This window comes from Aquarana catesbeiana, linkage group LG04 (assembly GCF_042186555.1).
Source record: "Aquarana catesbeiana isolate 2022-GZ linkage group LG04, ASM4218655v1, whole genome shotgun sequence".
Classification (NCBI taxonomy): Eukaryota; Metazoa; Chordata; class Amphibia; order Anura; family Ranidae; genus Aquarana; species Aquarana catesbeiana.
Genome location: NC_133327.1, coordinates 335758587 through 335780892, shown reverse-complemented (window position 1 = coordinate 335780892; position 22306 = coordinate 335758587). Strand labels below are relative to the sequence as shown.

General features: G+C 40.5%; 1 protein-coding gene across 1 annotated transcript in view; it reads left to right on the top strand.

Annotated features, from left to right (window-relative positions):
- Nucleotides 1-21918, top strand: part of GABRR2 (gamma-aminobutyric acid type A receptor subunit rho2) — a 147689-nt gene extending 125771 nt beyond the window's left edge. Inside the window, exons 6-9 of the mRNA XM_073626926.1 lie at nucleotides 9662-9802; nucleotides 10936-11088; nucleotides 12235-12431; nucleotides 16760-21918. Of these exons, the coding sequence (XP_073483027.1) occupies nucleotides 9662-9802; nucleotides 10936-11088; nucleotides 12235-12431; nucleotides 16760-17071 (803 nt within the window). The 3' untranslated portion in view covers nucleotides 17072-21918. The remainder of the gene's footprint in view (nucleotides 1-9661; nucleotides 9803-10935; nucleotides 11089-12234; nucleotides 12432-16759) is intronic.
- Nucleotides 21919-22306: the final 388 nt, after the last annotated feature.

Sequence of the window (22306 nt, the reverse complement as noted above, 5' to 3'; positions counted from 1 at the left end):
CTGTATTTATGTGCAGTGAGCTCTTGTGCGTCTACGCGTTTCGCCGTTAGTCTTCTTCAGGACACGACCAAGGTTCAGAGACGCAACAGATAAGAGAATATATCTCTCTATTACAACCGTGATGGCTGAGTCTAGAAGCAGGGACAGGTGGACATTCTATAGTCCTGGCCTGAGGGGCACCAAAGTAGTCACAAGGTGTCCAACATACACCACTCAATAATTGGATTTGGATCATACAGGTGATCAATGCCCGGCAGCATATAGCTGTTAAAACGGGATTTCAGTAGGTAAACATGCCCCTGGGAGACAGCCGTCCGATTAGTAGTACCTCATTTTTGTCTTAATTTATGGACGTGGCTTTTTTAACGCGCTTTTTCTTCAGTAATCCATACCAGACCCGAAGGGCCTGGCATGGACTGGGTCGGGGGACCCCACGCCATTTTTTTCATTGATTTTTCATCTATATTGCCGGGAGCCGCCAATACATTACAGCCACGAGCAAGTTTGAATTACATTTTTTTCCTTAGAAATGTCATTGTTGCTGCGGCATGTTCTACACATTGCACATATGCGCCACTTTACAGGCAGACTAAGATGACCCCCCTAGGCACGATGTTTAAAGGAATATTTAATTTTTATTGTTTCACTTGAACCATCATTAAAATCACTGCTCCTGAAAAAAAAAACCGATCATTTTAAAAACGTTTTATTGCATTGATACATGTTCCTTACGGCAGTACCCGGGTCCCCATACAATTTTTATGGCAATAACTTGCATATAAGCCTTTAAAATGAGGACTTTTTATTTTTCATGTTCGTGTCCCATAGACATTAATAGGGTTTGCATGTTCGCAAGAACTTTTTGTCTGTTTGAGGTGTTCGACCCATCCCTAGCTGCTAATGTCTGAACTTCAACTGCCCTGAAAATTCTGGTTGCCTGGTTGCCATACTTTGCTTCTCAATACAGAAAAGGAATTCTGACTTTGTACTAGGTTTTGTTTGCTGCATGTTTGTTCAATAGCTTTGACTCAGAAGTATTAGAGCCCTTTCACACTGGGGCAGTTTGCAGGCGCTATTGCGCTAATAATAGCGCCTGCAAACCGACCCGAAAGTGCCGCTGCTGTGTATCCAGTGTGAAAGCCCAGAGGGCTTTCACACTGGAGCGATGCGCTGGCAGGACGGTAAAAAAAGTCCTGCCAGCAGCATCTTCGGAGCGGTGAAGGAGCGGTGTGTATACCGGTCCTTTACCGCTCCTGCCCATTGAAATCAATGGGACGGCGCGGCTATACCGCCGGCAAAGCGCCTCTGCAGAGGCCCTTTGCGGTGGTATTTAACCCTTTCTCGGCCGCTAGCAGGGGGTAAAACCACCCCGCTAGTGGCCGCATACCGACGGTAAAACGCCGCTAATAATAGCGGCGTTTTACCGCCGACGCCGCCCCCCGCCCCAGTGTGAAAGGGCTCTTACAGTAAGTCACAATTAATGTGTAAGGTAAAGTCTACAGGCATGGAAAATTCAGCTTGTAAATGGATAGAATACTGGCTTAAAAAAACGAATTCAGAGAGTAGTGGTTAATGATTCTTACTCTGAATGGTCTAAGGTTATCAGTGGTGTACCCCAACGTTCAGTGTTGGGACCCTTACTTTATAATATCTTTATAAATGATATAGGGTCTGGGATTAAAAGTACCATTTCGGTTTTTGCAGATGACGCCAAACTATGCAGTGGAATAACGTCCTGACATTTGGGTGTTCTGGTAAATCATAAGCAAAGCAAGCAAAGTCCTTTCTTGTATTAAGAGAGGTATGGACTCCAGAGAGAGAGAGATATCATTTTTCCCCTGTACAAATCATAAGTAAGAACTTATCTGAAATATGCAGTTCAGTTTTGGGCACCAGTTCACAAAAAGGATATCGGGGAACTGTAGAAAGTGCAGAGAAGGGCAACCAAACTGATAAGAGGCATCTAGGAGCTCAGCTATGAGAAAAGATTAGAGAAATTGAATGTATTCCCTCTTGAGAATAGGAGATTAAGGGGGGATACGATCAACATGTATAAATACATAAGTGGTCCATATAGTGAACTTGGCGTTATTCACTTTAAGGTCATCACAGAGGACAAGGGGGCGCTCTTTACATCTGGAGGAAAACAGATTTTAACTCCAAATATGGAAAGGCTTCTTCACAGTAAGAGCTGTGAAAATGTAGAATAGACTTTCCCAAGTGCTGGTTCTGGTCAGCTCAGTTGATTGTATTAAAAAAGGCCTAGATTTTTTCCTAAATGCATAAAAAATAATGGGATAATAATAGTTATAGGTAAAGTTGATCCAGGGAATATCTGGTTGCGTCTGGTATCAGAGAGGATTTTTTTTTTCCTCCCGTTGGAGCAAAGTGGGTCATGCTTTATTTGGGTTTTTATTCACCTTCCTGTGGATAAACTGTGGGTATATGATTGTGTATATGGAGATTTTCGTTTTTTTTTTTGTTTTTTGTTTCTATGTGGGTTGAACTGGATGGACTTGTGTCTTTTTTCAACCATGTAACTATGTAACAATCAAGTAACTAGCATTTCCAGAAAACCAGCAATAGCAGTTTATACATTTCTCTTATGAATGATGTACTTTAACCACTTCAATACAGGGCACTTATACACCTTCCTGCCCAGACCAATTTTCATCTTTCAGCACTATCACATTTTGAATGACAATTGCACGGTCATGTGACACTGTACCCAAACAAAATTTTTTGATTGTTTTCCCACAAATAGAGATTTCTTTTGGTGGTATTGGATCACCACTGGGGTTTTTATTTTTTGCACTACAAATCAAAAATTTTTTTTTGAAAAAAAACATTTATTAGTCTGTTACACAACTTTTTAAATAAGTATGTTTTCTCCTTCATTGATGGGCACTGATGAGGCTGCACTGATGGGCACTGATGAGGCAGAACTGATTGGCACAGATGATGAGGCACTTATATGCAGCACTGATAGGCAGCACTGATAAGCAGCATTGACGGGCACTGATAGGTGGCACTGATATTCAGTACTGGTGGGCACTGATAGGTGGCACTGATGGGCACTCATAGGCAGCACTGGTGGGTACTAAGTGGCACTAGGCACTGATAGGTGGCACTGGTAGGAACTGATGGACACTGATGGGTGGCACTGATAGATGGCACTGTTATGCAGCACTGATCAGGGGGCACTGGCAGGCATCACTGATGGGCACAGTGCCGTCCCTATTGGGCACTGATTGGTATACCTGGTGGTCATGGGTGGGCATCCCTGGTGGTCATGTGTGGGCATCCCTGGTGGTTCTGGGTGGGCAACCTTGGGGGGGGACTGCACTGATAATCAATCAGTGCAGACCCCCCCTGTCAGGAGAGCAGCTGATCGACTCACCTCTACTCGCCCCTATCAGAGCGAGTGGACGAAAAGCCGATTTACATCTCTTCCTGTTTACACTGTGATCAGCTGTGATTGGACACAGCTGGTCACGTGGTAAAAAGCCTACATCAGAGGCTCTTTAACGGGATCGGAGATGCGGTGTGTCAGACTGACACCCCACACCACTGATTGCCAGGCTGCGTGTCCCCGCCTGCGCACGCTAACGGCTTACCCTGCTGGAAAAGAAATGACGTTCAGTCAGGATAATGCAACCACTTTGTGCATGTCATATTGCTATATGGCAGGCGGGAAGTGGTTAAGTGAATCTGTTATGTAAGAAGCAGTATCAGTGCAATGCAGAAAATGCTTATACTTTAAAAACCCATGTGGTCAATAGTGTAAAAACAATAGTTTTGGGGCTGTTATTTAAATCTCTAAGCTGTCTGTATTGGAACTCTTGGCAAGTTTCTGTATGTGGATATTGCAGATCATTGTTCAGCATTGTTATTTCCATAGTGAAATCTGTGTTACAGCGTAACATTCAAGAAGGACTATAGGAAAAATCAAAACTTACAAAGCTATGTGATGCAGTCTTTCACTCACATAAACACAGCATTTTTTATAGTCCCCTATAACATAGTTTGCTGTAACTACCTAAAATGTGTTGGCTGGAGTTGTGCTTTATTTGTTAGTCTCTTTCTCAAAGTCCATTTAAAACTACAAGACCATATAAGGCAGGCCATACATGATACAATTTTATTATTCAATTTCCTTTAGATTTACTTTCAACTATGTAGTGCAAGGGCCTGCCTGATTGCATACAAATGGAAAGTGTTTAGGTTTGACCTCCATATTATATGGTTTTTGAATCTATAGAACAACTGTGCAAGAAAATTGTATCATGTATGGCCAGCCTAAGACCCCATGTACACTATTAGATTTTCTGCAGATTTTTGTCTTCAGATGTACCAAAACATGTATGGCAAGGGCCTGCTTGATTGCATACAAATTAAAACTCTTAAGCCTCGTACACACGGTACGATTGTTGGCAGGGGATTGTCTGTTGACACACTGTTGTCCTAAAATCTTACCGTTAGTATGCTCCTTTTGACAATTGTTGTCCAATTTTCCACCAACAAATGTTGGATGACAGGCTAGTAAATTTTCGGTGGACAACGGTCAGATTTTTGTATGGTCAGTACACAAATCCGTCACACAAAAGTCGAAAGTACAAACACGCATGCTCGGAATCAATGCTCACCAAACACGAACTTAGCAGAAGGGGCCCAAAGGGTGGCGCTCAAGAACTGAAATCTCTTGTAGTACGTCACTACGTTCATTTTTTTGGGGATCAACAATTGTGTACCGTTAGTATGCAAGACAAGATCCTGGCACACGCCCTTTTGACAAAAATCAGACGCTCGGTTGGCCAACAATCGTACCGTGTGTACGAGGCTTTAAGGTTTGACCTCATATTATACGGTTTTGGTAAAACCTGAAGACAATAATCTGCAGAAAATCTAATAGTGTGTATGGGGCCTTAAACCTGGTACACACGATCTGATTGTTGGCAGGGGATTGTCTGTTGACAGACTGTTGTCCTAAAATCTGACCGTTAGTATGCTCCCTCAGACAGCTGTTGTCCAACTTTTGGCCAACAAATGTTGGATGGCAGGCTAGTAAATTTTCGGTGGACAATGGTCTGTTGTCAAATTTTCTTATTGTCAGTACACAAGTCCGTCACACAAAAGTTGAAAGTACAAACACGCATGCTCTGAATCAATGCTCACCAAACATGAAATTAGCAGAAGGTGCCCAGAGGGTGGCGCTCAAGAGCTGTAATTCCTCGTAGTACGTCACTACATTCGTGTTTGTTGGCCGACAATTGTGTACCGTTAGTATGCAAAACAAGTTCCTGGCACACTCCCTTTGGACAAAAGTCTGACGCTCTGTTGGCCAACAAACCGATCGTGTGTACCAGGCTTTAGTCTACACTCTCCCACAAGGAGTCAACGACGCTGAGCTATTTCACTGCAGGCTGCCATGAGCTGGAGTATCCCTAGTCTACATTTTATGTTTACAGTTAGCCCAAGCTTGTGTTCTTACCTTATCTGGGTTTTTTATGTTTCTCCTAAGCCCAACACATTGTTTGCCTCTGCCTGTTTTTGGGGAGTGTTCTTCGGTATACAGAGTGGAGACATACAACGTTGTGGGTTATGAATATTTATTTCACCCAGGCCAATCACTGGGAGGTTTGTGCCAGTGATGTGGGCTGAGTAAGTGGTAAATAATTGGACTGTCTAGGAGGGTCTTTTCTGGAAAGGATTGGTGTATAATGGGCCCCTTACCTCCCAGACTTGCTTCCTGGAGAGGCTGTGATTCCAGAGGCTATTGCCTCCCAGTCCTTCTTAATGATCCAGTTCTTCTTTTCTTGGGCCCCTGTGCTGGAGGAGAAACCTAAAGAAGAGTCCGGTTTCATCATTTGCTGGTCCCAGCTTAACCACTTGACCACTGGGTCCTTTAATAACCAGACCAATTTTCAGCTTTCGGTGCTCTCACATTTTGAATGACAATTACTCAGTCATGCAACACTGTACCTATATGAAGTTTTTGTCCTTTTTTTCACACAAATAGAGCTTTCTTTTGGTGGTATTTAATCACCACTGGGTTTTTTATTTTTTGCGCTATAAAAGAAAAGAGACTGAAAATTCGGTAAAAAAATGAATTTTTCTTTGTTTCGGTTATAAAATTTAGCAAATTAGTAACTTTTCTTCATAAATTTTGACCAAAATGTATACTGCTACATATCTTTGGTAAAAATAAGTACAAATTGGTGTATATTATTTGGTCTTTGTGAAAGTTATAGAGTCCAAAAGCTACGGTGCCAATACCTGAAAAGTGATCACACCTGAATTACTGACTGAATTTCTTGAGACCCTAACATGCAAGAAAAGTACAAATACCCCCCAAATGACCCCTTTTTGGAAAGAAGACATTCCAAGGTATTTAGAAAGATGCATGATGAGTTTTTTGAAGTTGTCATTTTTTCCCACAATTCTTTGCAAAATCAAGATTTTTTTTTTCTTTTTTTTTTCACAAAATTGTCATATTAGCAGGCTCACACACCGCATATGCATGCCACAAATTACACCCCAAAACACATTCTGCTATTACTCCCGAGTACAGCGATACCACATGTGTGAGACTTTTACACAGCGTGGCCACATACAGAGACCCAACATGCAGGGAGCACCTTCAAGCGTTCTGGAGCGCCCAGGCCAATTCTGACATTTCTCTCCTACATGTACAAATCATTATTTATTTGCTAGAAAATTACATATAACCCCAAAACATTATATATTTTTTTTTAGCAAAGACCCTAGAGAATACAATGACGGTCGTTGCAACTTTTTATCGCGCAGCAATTTCTCGAACGCATTTTTTTTTTTTAAAACTGTTTTGTGCTTTTAAAAAAAAACAAAACAGTAAAGTTAGCCCAATGTTTTTGCATAATGTGAAAGATGAAGTTATGCTGAGTAAATAGACACCTAACATATCACCCTTGCACACGCTCGTTGAATGGCGGCAAACTGCGCTACTTAAAAATTCCCATAGGCGACGCTTTAAATTTGTTTACTGGTTACATGTTGTGAGTTACAGAGGAGGTCTAGGGCCAAAATTATTGCTCTCGCTCTACCGATCGCAGGGATACCTCACATGTGTGGTTTGAACACCATTTTCATATGTGGGCGGGACTTACGTCTGCGTTCGCTTCTGCATGCGAGCACAGGGACAGGGGTGCTTTCAAAACTTTTTTTTTTTTATTGTTCGTTTTTCTTTATTTATTTTAGTTTGACACTTTTTTCCCAAAAATTTATTTTTTGATCACTTTTATTCCTATTACAAGGAATGTAACCATCCCTTGTAATAGGAATATGGCATGACAGGTCCTCTTTACAGTGAGATATGGGGTCAATAAGACCCCACATCTCACCTCTAGGCTGGGAAGCCTGAAATAATAATTAAAAAAAACGATCCGGGCTTCGATCGTAGCCGTGAGTCGGTAGAAGCACTGGAGGGTGGCGGGAGGGGGGGGGCGTCCCCTCTCGCCTCCTGTAAGAACGATCAAGCATATGATCATTCTTATGGTGTAGGGAATCGCCAGTTGAAAAAGCTGATATCTGAATGATGCCTGTAGCTGCAGGCATCATTCAGATGTCCCCTCACAAAATCAAGGACGTCATATGACGTCATATGGGCGGGAAGTGGTTAAAGCGCATTTTTTTTTTAACACAAAGTTGTCCATTTATACAATACTTCTAACACATAGCATGTACATACCAAAAATTACAGCCCAAAATAGATTCCCCTACTCCTCCTGAGTACGGCGATACCACATGTGACTTATAGTCTGACCACATACAGAGGCCGAGTACAGCCGAGTATGGCTGAGCATGGCAGAGCATGGCCGAGCATGGCTGGGTATGGCAGAGTATGGCTGGGTATGACAGAGTATAGTTGGGTATGGCAGAGTATGGCTGGGTATGGCGTTGTATTGCAGGGTATTGCGGGGTATTGCAGGGTATTGTAAAGTATTGTAGAGTATTGCGGGGTATTGCAGGATATTGCAGGGTATTGCGGGGTATTGCGGAGTATTGCAGGGTATTGCAGGGTATTGCAGAGTATTGCAGGGTATTGCGGGGTATTGCAGGACATGTCATGACATGTCAGTCATGACATGATGCCGGTTTGTTTACATGTGATCGCTCCGTCATTTGACGGAGTGATCACATGGTAAACGGCCGCGATCAGTGGGCCATTTACCGTGATCCGTGATGTGCCGGGTCCTCTGTACCTGGCGGTCACGGATGTTCTCGGGTGCACGCCTCAGGGGGTGCGCGAGAGCGGAATTCTGGGAGGATGTCACTGAACGCCCTCCCAGAGTTAAGAAACCTCCCTGTAGCCGTCATTCGGCTATGGGCCGGTTGTTAAGTGGTTAAAGCACCACAACTATAAATTGCAAGACTTGCCTTAAAGTAATATAAAAGGCTTTTTTTTATAAAGGCTTCTTTTATTTTAAAAATAACAAACATGTCATACTTACCTGCTCTGTGCAGTGGTTTTGCACAGAAAAGTCTCGATCCTCTTCTTCTTGTGTCACTCGCCAGTGCTCCTGGCCCCTCCCTCCTGCAGAGTGCCCCAAGAGCAAGCAAATTACAATGGATACACCCAAGCAGTCTCACTCCCGAGCCTCGGCTTTGCATGTCCATTCACACAGAGCCGTGGCAGCCCCGACGGGCTCCTGCTGCCGTTTCAACCAATGAGGACTGAAAGTCCCCGGAGAGCTGGGGCTCTCGTGCACATCGCTGGATCGAGATGGGAAAGTTATAGGAGTGGGGGGGGGGGGGGCTGTTATAAAATGCATGAAGGTAAAAAACCTTGAGACTTTGGAACCAATTTAAAGATCTTCTACTAACCTCTGAGAATGGCTTAGACACTTAAAGGACTGGATCTCTCAGTATCTAAGCCATTCTCACAGCAGGTTCGTAGAAGTCCATCTGGTTTACGGAATCTGCATTAGCCTGTGCCAGAGGTACTACTTAGTGAAGGAAATTATTTTCTGCTGTTTTTGCCAGTAAAAACTCTATGAAGGCCCATAAAACCCAGCAGCTCCTTCAGAGGGTTGTTGCTGTACCTGGTATAGAAGGTGGAAAATAACATGGATTTACTGGAAGGTTCAAAAGGTATTATACTAGGTTACAGGAGGATCTTAGAAAGATAAACCTGCTGTGTTACTGTTAGTAGTAGCATATTTTATTTTGCTTATAATTCCACTTAACTGGGCCACTGACTTATCTATTTATTAAATTGACATACAGTATTTCCAAGGCTGTGTTTCATAAATGGAGGATCTCTTTAATGTGGGATAGAAATGTTCCCCAGCACAAGTTATACCTGTCTGTCAAATGCTAAACAGTTCCAGCTACCCAGGTTAAAAATAGAGGTTGTTATTGCATATAATGTAATTGCAATATGCAAACATATAAAGGCTAGCTTGAAAGTGTGCTGGGAATTTTTGTGATGTTTTGTATGTTCCCCTGCCCATGTATACCTTTCCCTTTTTCTAGTTTTAAATTCAGTTGTTTCTTTTGTTGCTTCACTTTAAAGTTTAATTCCATTTTTGTTAGGAAAAGAAAATCAACCACTTTAAATGTAAAGTGAACCTGCCAGGTTTTACAAATTCTGAGTATTTATCTAACATTCTTTTATTTAAAGATGCATATACTGATGAAGATCTGATGCTCTACTGGAAGAATGGAAATGAATCCCTAAAAACAGATGAGAAGATCTCACTATCTCAATTCCTGATTCAAAAATTTCATACTACATCTAGACTAGCCTTCTACAGTAGCACAGGTAACTTGAACAGAACTAAAGAAAATAGCCATAAATATAACATGACACTGGTCCTTTTACACATGGCCGCTCTGCTCTGTTCAGTAGGGAATCTGTGGGCCGATCCCCTGCCAAATCTGATCTGAATGGGATGACATTAGTTTTGTGACATCAGAGCCATTCATTTTTTTCGTTTGCATTTTGTCAGTTGACTGTGGTGGACCTGTGTTGGATCTATAGGCTGCTGGATGAAAATGGACTTGTGTCCATTTACATCATGCTACCTCTGATAAGTCACATTTAGGTCTAGAAAAATGGACACGGTTCTTTTTCATTTTTTTCTGGATCTGGACAGACTCAGAGGTTGGTGGATATAAAGGGACACAAGTCCATTTACATCACCTACCTTTTTAGCAAGTCCACCCGAAAGCTTGACAAGTAGACCTGGTGAGAAAGTCTATATGAAAGGGTCTTAGTTAATGGGCTTATTGAGCCTTGAACAATCTTTGAGTGATTGGATAGTTTATATGGGCATGTAGGATAAATCCCCTCAGGTTTTGCATACAGAAAAGCATCCAATTTCCATGTTGTTGGGACAGTGTTCTGATCATGATCAGACTGCCCCAGTGGAAGCAAAACATATCAATAGGCAGCCTGACCACATACTGTGTGTACTGAGTTGTTTTGTCTATTTTTGGTCCTATTAAAGTGTAACTCTTGCAACCTCAAAGGTTATATCAGGGAAACTTCAACTGGGACTTTTTTTTTTTTTTTGGTGTAAAGACTATGTGAGCATGATCTATTGAAATTGTTTTGTGTATATGTGACACTTTAATTGCACACAGGTAGGCTCTGTTCAACAACATAGGTTACTGTGGTGTGTAGAAGAGTTGATTTAGAGGTTCACAGCAAACACTGTGTGAAACTTATGCAGTCATGGTTTTTCAAAATTTATTTGTGAATTATTTAAAAAATGCAGCTAAATCTATCAACTTCAACATCATGGACTATTTTGTGGTGGTTACATTTTCAATGTGTGATGTATATAGATTTAGTATATGTGGCTCCTATACACTAGTTGTAACACATCTAATTAATTAATTTCTATCTTCTGTTATTTTTTTTAATAAAAATATAAATGCTCTGTCTTCTAGGGTGGTACAACCGGCTGTATATTAATTTTACACTGAGACGTCACATTTTTTTCTTCCTACTGCAAACATATTTCCCTGCAACTCTTATGGTCATGCTGTCCTGGGTCTCATTCTGGATAGATCGCAGAGCCGTTCCTGCCAGAGTTTCCCTTGGTAAGGCCGCAATCCTCTTTATGTACAGATGGATAAGAAAAGAAGATCGCAGTAAAATTATTTTCATATATACCTAATATTAAGATATAGACAGGAGCCAATTAACCTACCACCATGTCTTTGGAATGTAGGAGGAAACTGGGGTATCCAGTTGAAACCCATGCAAGCACAGATAGAACTTGCAAGCTCCATGCATATAGTGTTCTGAGCAAGACTCAAACAGAGGATACCAGCACTAAGCCACTTTGCTGGTCCATCTATGCTTATTTTAATAGGCATTTTCATATGAAGATTTTTATATGGAACTTACTAGAACTTATATAAATCATTTTTGTAATGTGAATCATTTGTGAATTTAAACGTGCACTCTGGTTAAAATATAAAAATAAAAAGGGCCTTGCAGTAAAATGACCAGGTTCCTCAGTATAAATCACTAGCATATAGCAGATCTAAAATATACCTGTAAAGAAAAAAGTTACATATATACTGTGCCCCCATTTTCTGTAACGCTGGGCACAATGTTACTGTCCTAGATGAAATGCTGTGGAATGCAGAGTCAGCCATATCTTATGAAAAGTCACTCTAGACCTTTGCAAGCGTGACCTCTTGTAAGATTTCTGTATTCCCTCTATGGGCACATGGCCAACTTCAGTGAGAATCAGATACATTTTGGTTCTTTGGCTATAAAGATTTTTTTTGGTTGTGAGCTATCACCAAATGCTGACCTTAGAATTTTAGATGTGGTTTGGTAAAGAACAAAGCTATCGTTTGGCTACATAAATACTTTATTGATCTTATTCTGGTACACCACTGAAATGCTACATGACCTATAGGGTTTTTTGATTGCTGTCAGTACAACTCATGCCATAACTGTTTTGAGTTGGAATCAATGCTTTCTATACACTATCTGTGTTTTCCTTAGTGCTATGGCCATTGATTTTGAACATTATATTTGAAATAAATTGTTGAGTATTATGGTTCTTACACTGCATATCAAGCACATTTCTCTTTTTGTCCTACTTTTTAACCATTCCAATACAGTATGTGGGTATTTGGTGTCAAAGCAAATGGAGTTTGGAGATATATGTGGGTTTAATGTGGGTTTAATTCTGTATTAACTTATCTTGGTTTCCTTTTTCTTCTCAGGTATAACAACAGTGCTGACCATGTCAACCATCATTACCGGAGTGAACGCCTCCATGCCCCGAGTATCATACATTAAAGCTGTTGATATATACCTGTGGGTTAGTTTTGTGTTTGTTTTTCTATCGGTGTTGGAATATGCTGCTGTCAATTACTTGACTACAGTGCAAGAGAGAAAAGAGAGGAAGATGAGAGAAAAGGTAAGAAAACTGGACATATCATCTAACAGATGTTTTGCCATTAAAATTTTGGTTTGGTTGTTATGAACACAGTTCTGTGAAAACTTAATTAAATGTGCAATGACTTAATAATATGTAGAGAATGCAAAAGACTCCCTTTGTTGTGAATCTGAAAGTGAATTCTGGTAAGGTGTCTTCCTTGACATACCTCAATTGCCAAAATACTTACAAAGTTCAACCTCAATCAATGAACAACAGTGATGATTTCATCCTAGCGCTGTCATGGCTTCTACTGTTGACACAAATTCAGCATTTTAAAGCCACAGAATACCTGAGCATTACATATAACTATGTGTGGATTAAGTAAAACTGAAAGGAAATCCTGGACATCTTGTATATAATACTTTTATACTTTATACGTGTAGTTGAATAAATTGTCTTTATTAAACTAGTATTTGGGGATGCCTTTAATTATACATACATATCAGTTATGGCTGGTGGTCAAAATTTTGGCCATGATTGATTGATTGATCAATCAAAGCGGTGATCCACTGGCACTACACCCCCCCCCCCCCCCCGCCACTGATCTGGACCTTATAACAGTCTAAACAGGGAGACAGGATGGTGTTTGAAAAAGGGGATTGCAAACGCATGCTAGACCCCTCCTTTGGAAAGAAAACATGCCATTGTCACTTGTTGGTACCACTTTCAGGAATTTCTTATCTTGCTGTCTGTTACACTGTTCACCTGCTCTTCTTACAGTCCCAGCCAGTGACTACATTCTCACACACACACGCAGTGGTATGCACATTTGTGCAATGCAGTGCCATCTATTCTGAATGGCTTCCTAACGTGTGACTCTTCCTAAAATGTAGCTTAGAGGCGGCTTGATTTGCCTTTTGGTTCATATTTGCAGCCAGCATTTTAACCATTTCTTTGCTGAAAGACTGGATTGTTGTAGAATCATACCCTCTGCGTGAGACTGGCACTACACCCCCCGACCCCCCCCCCGCACGGCGATCAATCCACCTGCACTACACCCCAGACCCCCCTCACGCTGGATAGGGAGCGCTCCTCTCACACTACCGCCCAACCCCCCCGTGATCCATAGCCTTACCTTATACTGCGGGAGAGGTCTGGAAGGAAGACGAGGAGGCGGTGCACTGCTGTCCTGAATCCGGCGGAGGGCTCCGAGAAGAGACTTCTGCTGCCCCAGGGCCGATGCTTCTTCTCGCGGCAGAACAGGAGGCAGGCCCTGAGACCCGTCCTAAGACTCCCGGCCAATCGGGTCTCAGGAGTCACTTCCTAATTGGCGGGGAGGAGAAGCAGGAAGACATAAGCAAATATTAATTTGCTAATGTCACACAAGTGGGTGGGCTCGGGGCGCAGTGCCCCTTTTTGAAGCCAATTAGAGCCTCTGGCTCTAATCACGTGCTTCAAAGAAAAAAACCCACATTGAAATCTATGCACCCCACATGTAGATTAGGGGAGCGGATGCATGGATGGGGGGGCGCCCCTGTGCCCCTAATGGATGGGCAGCCACTGATACATATCTTAATAGAAGCCCCTTTTGGAGTATTTCAAAATTAGACAACAAATGTTTTTTAAAGTAAAAATGGTTTATTTTTAAACTGACAGTCATTGTCATCCTCCTTCTGAAACCTCTGGTATGCATACACAGACAGGTTGATTTGCTAAAAGCTAATAGAATGTTCACTATGAAAGCAAAGTTGAATTTGCATACTAAATTGCATACTAAATGCAGCAAAATTTCACTTTGCAAAGAATACCCAATCACATGCAGGGAAAAGAGAGAAAAAACTGTATTTGCTTGCACAGGATTGGAGCAGAGATTCACCTCATTCACTAAGGTATAGTGAAAACTCCCTTGCAAAGTGCAACTTCCTTTTCAAAGCAAATGGTCTATTGGTAAATCAACCCCAGTATGTTCCAGCTTAGTGACTCAGAAAAAAATGAATGCTTTGAAAATTAGCAGTGGCAGCTGGCAGCATAGATACTTCACAAAGTACAGGTTCACTTTAACCCCTTTTCATTGGCAATCCCTATATTAACATTGCTTAGCATGGCATCTGTGCTGAGAGTATGTAAATAAACATCCTTCCTTTGAGAACTAGCAGCGGACACTTTGCACTGCTGCTAGCTATCAAACTCAGATGTCACTGCCAAGCTGAAATCCCCACAAACAATTTGGAACCAATCATAGTGTTTCCCAATTATGTGATCACTATGACATACTAATTACATGTAGGCTAAAGGCTAAATTTACAAAATAATAACTGAGCCTGCCAATGGCACTGCAGTATGCCAGGTGGCAGTGTGCATTTGTTAAATAGAATTACAGTATTAAAAAAAAGTAATTTCTTTTTTTACAGCTTTGCACATTTGTGAACTTATTTAAAAAAAAAAACAGAACACAGTCTATATTAAAACAGTATACCAAAAACGTATATGTCCTTAAAATATTTAAAAAAAACATATTTAGGTATGTAAATAAGTCATAGAGTTGTCGTAAAGTTAACAAACACATGCCAAGGCTACTAAATTTAGCCTAGGCATCTGGGCATCAGTGACCACTGGTAATGAAAGGGTTAAAAAAAAAACTACTAGGCTGTTCCAACTAGAAGTTAGGTATAGTTTTACTGCATCTCTGGATGAAATAAATGTCTAAAATCCAATAATGGGAGGAGTCAAGGGGATAATTCGGATGAGGTTTAAAGCGGTATTAAACGCCAAAACAAAAATTTTATATATTGCAGTTTGCCAATCCTTAAATGTGGTGGCTGCATTTGTTTTCTTTTTTAGGCTTTTTTTCCCTCTGTTTTCCCAACTTGATTTGGCCAGTAACACACCTCCTGTATTAGAGTGCCCCCACTCTGGATGAAGTTGCACAGGGGGCGCATTTGAGCAGCATTGTTAATCTGGGGGAGGGGAGATTTAAATATATTAGATAAATATAAATATCTGAATATACTAGCAGATATATAATAGATACACTAACAAATTGAAGCTGAACTCCAGCTCAAACTTTATAAGCATTTACAACAACAGTTATTTCCTTTTGGGATAAAGGATTTTCATAAATAAATAAAAGCTGATCATTGTAAGCACTCGTATCAGTGGTAAATGGTTTGTATCATCCCTGTAACTATTACATCTACAAGAGAGCTTGTTCTGCCCTTTCCTCCAGGATGTGCCTTCTCTTGCAGTAATCAGTCCCAGGCAAAGATAGAGATCGTATATCTGATCATGTCCTACACCCACTGGTCTTCCTCCTTCTTCATCCTTCATCCTGTCCTCCCACCCAGCATTACCTCAATCCTCATTCCCTCAATTTCCCCCTCTGCCAACTCTACTGACAACTTAGCTTCTTCCTCTGCCTGCCACATGAATATCAGTGATCAGTACAAGGCAATGTGATGAAGAGCCCAAATACACCAATCATGTCCCGCACTCATCAGTCTTCCACTTCCCAGAACGTGATCTGAGTCCCCCTTCTTCTCTCCATTCACATCTCCCTGATCCTCCTCCCCAGATTCACTCTACTCCATCCTCCATTCTGCCAACTTTCCTAAGAGCCCAGCTTCTTCCTTTGCCTGCCACATGACTGACGGGTCTGGGCCTCCCTGCTCACCCGATGGGGCCAGAACCCACTATGGTAGGACTGGATGTACCCCCCTATTGTCAACCCTGGCCTCACTGCTACTTAAACCTCTAAGCCATGGCCAAGGGTGGTTTCTACGTGAGAGAGAAGCACTGACTGGTTGGCCTCGCATGTGAATTTTTAGCATGTACTTATGCATTTGTTTTATGTTGTGTCTTTAATTTCATTGCTGAAAATGATTATCTGTAATGGATGTTATCCAATTCTGCGCTGTGGATTAGCTTGGGGCATAGATTTGTGGAAAAACGAAAATAAACGCTTTGATATTAGTGTGTGCTTACAGATGCTCTACTATATTTTCAGCAATATTTGTAAACATCTCAGTTATATCATTTCCCAAATTGACCTTACATGCTGGCATAGTTAATATGTTTCACATATAAAAAAAAACTTTGCATAAGAAAATATTTTAATCAAATGTGTAATTAAAAAGTTACAAACACAGAAATGAATTTTATTATGAATCTTAATTAAGGTCACTATGTCCTTTGTTACAATTTAAGTTCCTTATTTTTAAATTATAATTTTTTTTTCCAATTCAAAGTTAATTAGCTGCTTTATATGCTTCAAGCATGCAGAAATGCAATGAGCTGTGTAAATAACTTTCTTGTTTATAAACTCACAATAGTAAGGCACAGCTAATCAGAGTTCCCTGTCTCCTTTTCAGTTTCCCTGTACATGTGGGATGTCTCACACAAAGACAATGATGCTGGATGGAATGTATGGTGACCCTGACACCAACAGTTTGGCTGGATACACTAAAACTCAGATTGCCACGGAAGACGTAGAGAAACAGGACAAAATGGTGGTGCATTTGACCTTGAGTCCAAATTCTAGTACCGCCAGGAAAAAAGCCCGTAAGGGCCACGTTGGCTTGCGGCTAATGCAGAATACCCACGCAATTGACACATATTCAAGGATGATCTTTCCAGGGTCCTTTATCTTTTTTAACTTGATATATTGGTCTGTGTTTTGTTAAGAATTGTAGTGAAGGACTCTCTTCACATTTAAGATTCTTTCACCATGTGAATAATGGGAATGTGGGATCTAGACTAAATGCCTTTACTATTTTATAATTGCTAATTATGATGTTATCTTTTAAAAGAACAAATACCTCAATAAAATGGCAGGTATGTTACTTTACTACTATTAGATAAAAAGGCCCTAATGCAATTTCATTTACATTTACAATTTTTGACTGGAATGATTTTTTGAATTTTTACATTTGCTGTTAGAATATGTATGTATTACTGGCGTCTGTATTGAACATAATCAACAAAGGAACCCTGTGGAGACAAATTTCTAGACCACCAATTCAATAAATTCTTACAAACACTTAATCACTGTGTATAGACCAGGCCAGGACTGGCCAAAGGGCTCTCTGGACATTTGCCCAGGTGGCCGGGGCCTCAAGTCCCAGGGCAGGGACAAGGGGTGGGAAGAGAGGGAACGTGCCCCGGGCGCAGCTGGTGTAATGTAGAGGGAGGTGTGCCAGTAGCATTGCTAGCGCAGGGCATCTAGCCCTGCTTCAATCATCAGCACCCACATTATCCCGTACTGTGTGTCATGCTAGTCAAACAGAGTTTGGGAAGCTTCTCCTAGGTGCTTCCTTGACTCTGATGTCTGATGTGCCCCATTAGAGAAGATGGTGAGGAGCCTGGAAGGACAAACCTCTCCCACCCCGGCATTGAGTTGCGATTTATACCCAGTCTGAGAGCTGTGTATGGAGGAAATGGCAGGGCCTATAACGACAGGCGAAGTGGCCTATAGATATACAGTATATCTCTAGACTATTTTACATATCTTGGCTCAAACATCAAACTTCCTACCCAAATGGCATCCTGAAGAAATGTTAGAAACAAGTTGCTCCTCTTAATGCCAATCAGGCAAAGATATTTGCTGCTTGACACCAAATTTATATTAAATATCAAGAGAGCAGTTAGGGTTTTAGGAAGAATGTCTTCTAATTCATACCTTTCCAGCAGCGAGCAGTGCCCAGATCTACATGTCAATAAACGGGGGAAGCACTTCTTGTGTAAAGGGTTCCTTATATCTTACATGGCCCAGCTGTGTAAAGTGGTAATTCAATAACTGAAAAAAATCTGTACTTCTGGATTTCCGGCTGCTACAGATGTCACCTGCCGGATGGTGTAAAAATCTCAGTGGGGGTGGAAGGCAAGCTGTTAGAATCACCCAGAAATGAAAGATGTGTGTGAGTGATTCAACCTACCAGCATGCATCCAAGAATAAAGAGGGTCGTTTATTTCGTTTCTAGACAGTTGAGTTTAGAAGCATTTTTTGGAAAGCAAAAAAATGCGTTCAGGACGGATGTTCAGAGGCATTTGAAATGAGAAATGCCTGTAACAGCTTGTAAATGCTGCTAAACGTGGTAACTCCCATGTTTCGTTTACAGGCGTTTTTAATGGAGAAACATTTATGACTATTTTCAGTGTAAAAAACGCTTCTGAATGCAAACGCGGCTAAGCGCGTCATGTAAATTTGGCACAACAGATTTTTTTAAATGTCGGTTACTATCTGTCAAGTTAAATCGTTCAGGAGAGGTTTTAAAACGTCCCGTGTACATGAAGCCTAAGAAATTGTGCTAGGTTGCCATAGATGCATGTGCAAAGCCAGGAGTCACTACCTGTTAGTCATCTGTTCAGAAAAAAAAGTCTTTCTCCCATGAGATCTTGCAGCTTACACACAAGAGCTCCCTGGAATTCATCTATTACAGGTACTTATATAGCACTGCCAATGTACATATGTATTGTATATTCACATCAGTCCCTGTCCTCAAGGAGCTTAAAGTGGGGGTTCACCCACACCGCCAAAAAAAAAAAAAAAATATTAAAAGCCAGCAGCTACAAATACTGCAGCTGCTGACTTTTAATACATGGCCACTTACCTGTCCCAGGGTCCAGCGATGTCGGCAAGGGACGCCGAGAACCCGCTCGGTTCTCGGCAGCTGCCGCCGCCATCCTAGGTGAGGGAATCAGGAAGTGAAGTGTTGCGGCTTCACTTACCGGTTCCCTACTGCGCATGCACGAGTCGCGCTGCGCGTCCCTAGTGGTCCCCGCTCTCTCCTGGGAGCTGTGTGTTCCCAGCAGACAGCGTGGTCGGGACGGGAAGAGGCATAGACTCCCATGGGAGTCTATGCCGGAAGTGGGTGCAAATACCTGTCTTAGACAGGTATCTGCACCCCCCTCCCCCCTGAAAGGTGCCAAATGTGACACCGGAGGGGGGGAGGGTTCCGAAAAGCGGAAGTTCCATTTTTGTGTGGAACTCCGCTTTAAACTCAAAAGTCCCTAACTCACATATACTAGGGCTAATTTGCATGTCTTTGGAATGTGGGAGAAAACCCACGTAGGCACAGGGAGAACATGCAAACTCCAGGCATGTAGTGCTGTGGTTGGAATTTAAACCAACAAACCCTAGTGCTGCCAGGCAGAAGTGCTAACCACTTAGCCACTGTGCTGCAGACTTGAATGTGTTTTTAGTTCTGCCTGCAGAGCTGCATACACCTGTGCTTTTTAGGTTTTGGAAGGATAGGTCATCTTTAATGCAGTGCACTGGTAAAATTAAAATCATGTACAGAGAGATTTTGAACTGGGAAAAAAATGTTTTGTTTTCTCTGTGAGTACCTCACTAAATAGTGTTGAGTTTATCTGAAAAAAATAATAAAAATTACTTTCTTTCACAGATGCTAGAGGTATTGTAGTTGGTAATGGTGGGTAAAATGATAAAAAGTCTAATTGCTTTCATAAGCTAACGTGATTATTTGTATACAGCAATATAAATGATTATATATGTAATAGCATGGCATAAATACAAATACAGAAATGTAATTATACTTGACACGCATTTGCTTTCATTAGTATATAATTTCCTGGAAATGCAAAGCTAATCAACACGAGAGACATTGTTATTAATGCACATTGATTACTGATTGCTATGGATTGAACCTGAAAGATATGGACTGAATTTTAATATTTTCCAGTTTATTATTATTCTGCTGAAATTGTAATCGTAGGGCCTTGAATTATCCCAACTAACCAGCATAATGCTCATGGGTACACCATATGGTGTCTAAAGCATTTAAAAACCATGCAGCACAATAATTTCATAATGTTAGCTGTTGTTTTGTCAAGTTTAAGGTTGGGTTTGACAGCTATACAGAACCAAGTTAGAACCACCATTGACAATTCACAACAAAAGGACTGCTACCACACAGATATTTTCAGCATAGTACAATATGCGGTAGATATACTGTACATTCATAAAACCCGTCTGGTCACATGATCAGAGAGATTGCCAAGAAGCAGTGTTAGTTGTTGTGTTTTTCAAGACCCATCATATCTATCTCCATTGTTGGAATACACCTTTATTGCAGCACAACTAAAAGAATACATAGCAGCTTTAAAGTGTATTTTTTTTTTTGTTTGTTTTTGGAGTGAGTGGAGAGGGATTGGAACCCTTGTCAGTTTTCTTTGCTGTCTGTGTCCCCGTTAAGGAGATTCACCCTCTCTATTTGTCCCGTTTACCATTGTCATTGACAGTAAAGAAAATCCCACATTTTGGGTTGTCCCCAAAAAAGTAATAGTAATAGTAATCCTCCAATGGGAACAGTCCCCTAGTTCTTCCTAGTTCTAGTGACCTGGGGGTCTCTAAGGGATTTCCTTAATTTGAAGGGTTTTCCTCTCACTTCCTATTTGGCCATGAGACAGGAAGTAAAAGGAAAACCCCAAGATGGGACATAGATGGTGAAAAAAATATATGACAGGGGTTATAACCCTCTCTTGCTCTATCCAAAATGAAAAAAAAAAATGTTTTGCCTATAGCTCTACTTTAAGCTTGGGTGGATATTTCCACCACGAAATTCACATTTTATATGACCCTATAATATTCATGAGATAACTATGTTCCTTCATTCCGGTCACAAATTCACCTTCTCCAGCTATTATGTTCCAAAAGTCACTTGTGTTACCTATACAAGTTACCAGTTGCTGGGAAGAGCACACTTGGCTATTTCCTTTAGCTCACTCATGAAGGTCATTGCAAGCTCTTGCAGAATACAGGAACATGAGTGACATATTTGTGTGGGAGAGGAAGCACAAAGGATGCTTCTAGTGATATTGTGCAATAGTACACCCCTGGGAAAGCAATTAGGCATCATAAATCCATTGCATTCAGTATTTTAAAAAAGGAAATCAGAGTCTTGCAGCAGTAATACAAATTAAAATGCAAGATTTCAATTCTGTCAAGAAGAGTAAAAAAAATAAAAAATAAAAATAAAAAAGTGCCGCACAGAGATTCTAGACAAATAGCATTAACCGAGATTTGTAAATTTTATTATATATATTATGCAGTGTATAAAACGCTTCAGATCTAAAACTAAATGGCATAGCAACTTTTTAATTGACATATTACACTTTCATCTGGTTAATTTATATCTATATGTATGTACAATTATATGTATATATATATATATATATTATATATGTATATAAAAGTCAGACCTAACAGATCAACAATGTAAATAAAGTGTACATGACTTTTTCTATGTATATGCTACGATTGATGACAGTAATTGCAGTATACAAACCTAGACCTTGCTTCATGAACAAATTTCTTTATGTACTAAACCTTTTTTTTAATAAGATATATATTATTGGTTATAAGAAGACATAATCAGTAAATATATTAAGTGCTTTTTACTGAATAATGTCTAGATGTCACACTTTGCTCTTCAATTATATCAGTAATGTTATTGGAACTTTTTTTTATTCTTTTTTTTTCATGTAAAGTATATATATTTAGAATGCTGCTCAATAAAATGCTACATAACTATCCAAATACATATATGTCATCATTAATGTCAAAAACATAAAGTATTACATTAGCCTTGCATACCAGCACCAAAATGGGCTTGGGTCACTTAATGGTGGTAGACTAAGTGGTAGAAATGTGTTAACACCTTTTTCCATTTTCAGTAATGAGTCAATTCTAAATCACCAGCAGGTTTCTTACAGCATTTGGAGACTTGAGTGTCGAGATTACCTTGCTCTTTCCTCCTAGAGGCAGCAATTGCTCTAATTTACAGTCTTATTTTTAAAGCTAAAGCAAGGGGGTTTCGTACATCTTGCTATGTTATCTATCATATAATAACACACATATATATATATATATATATATATATATATATATATATAAAAAT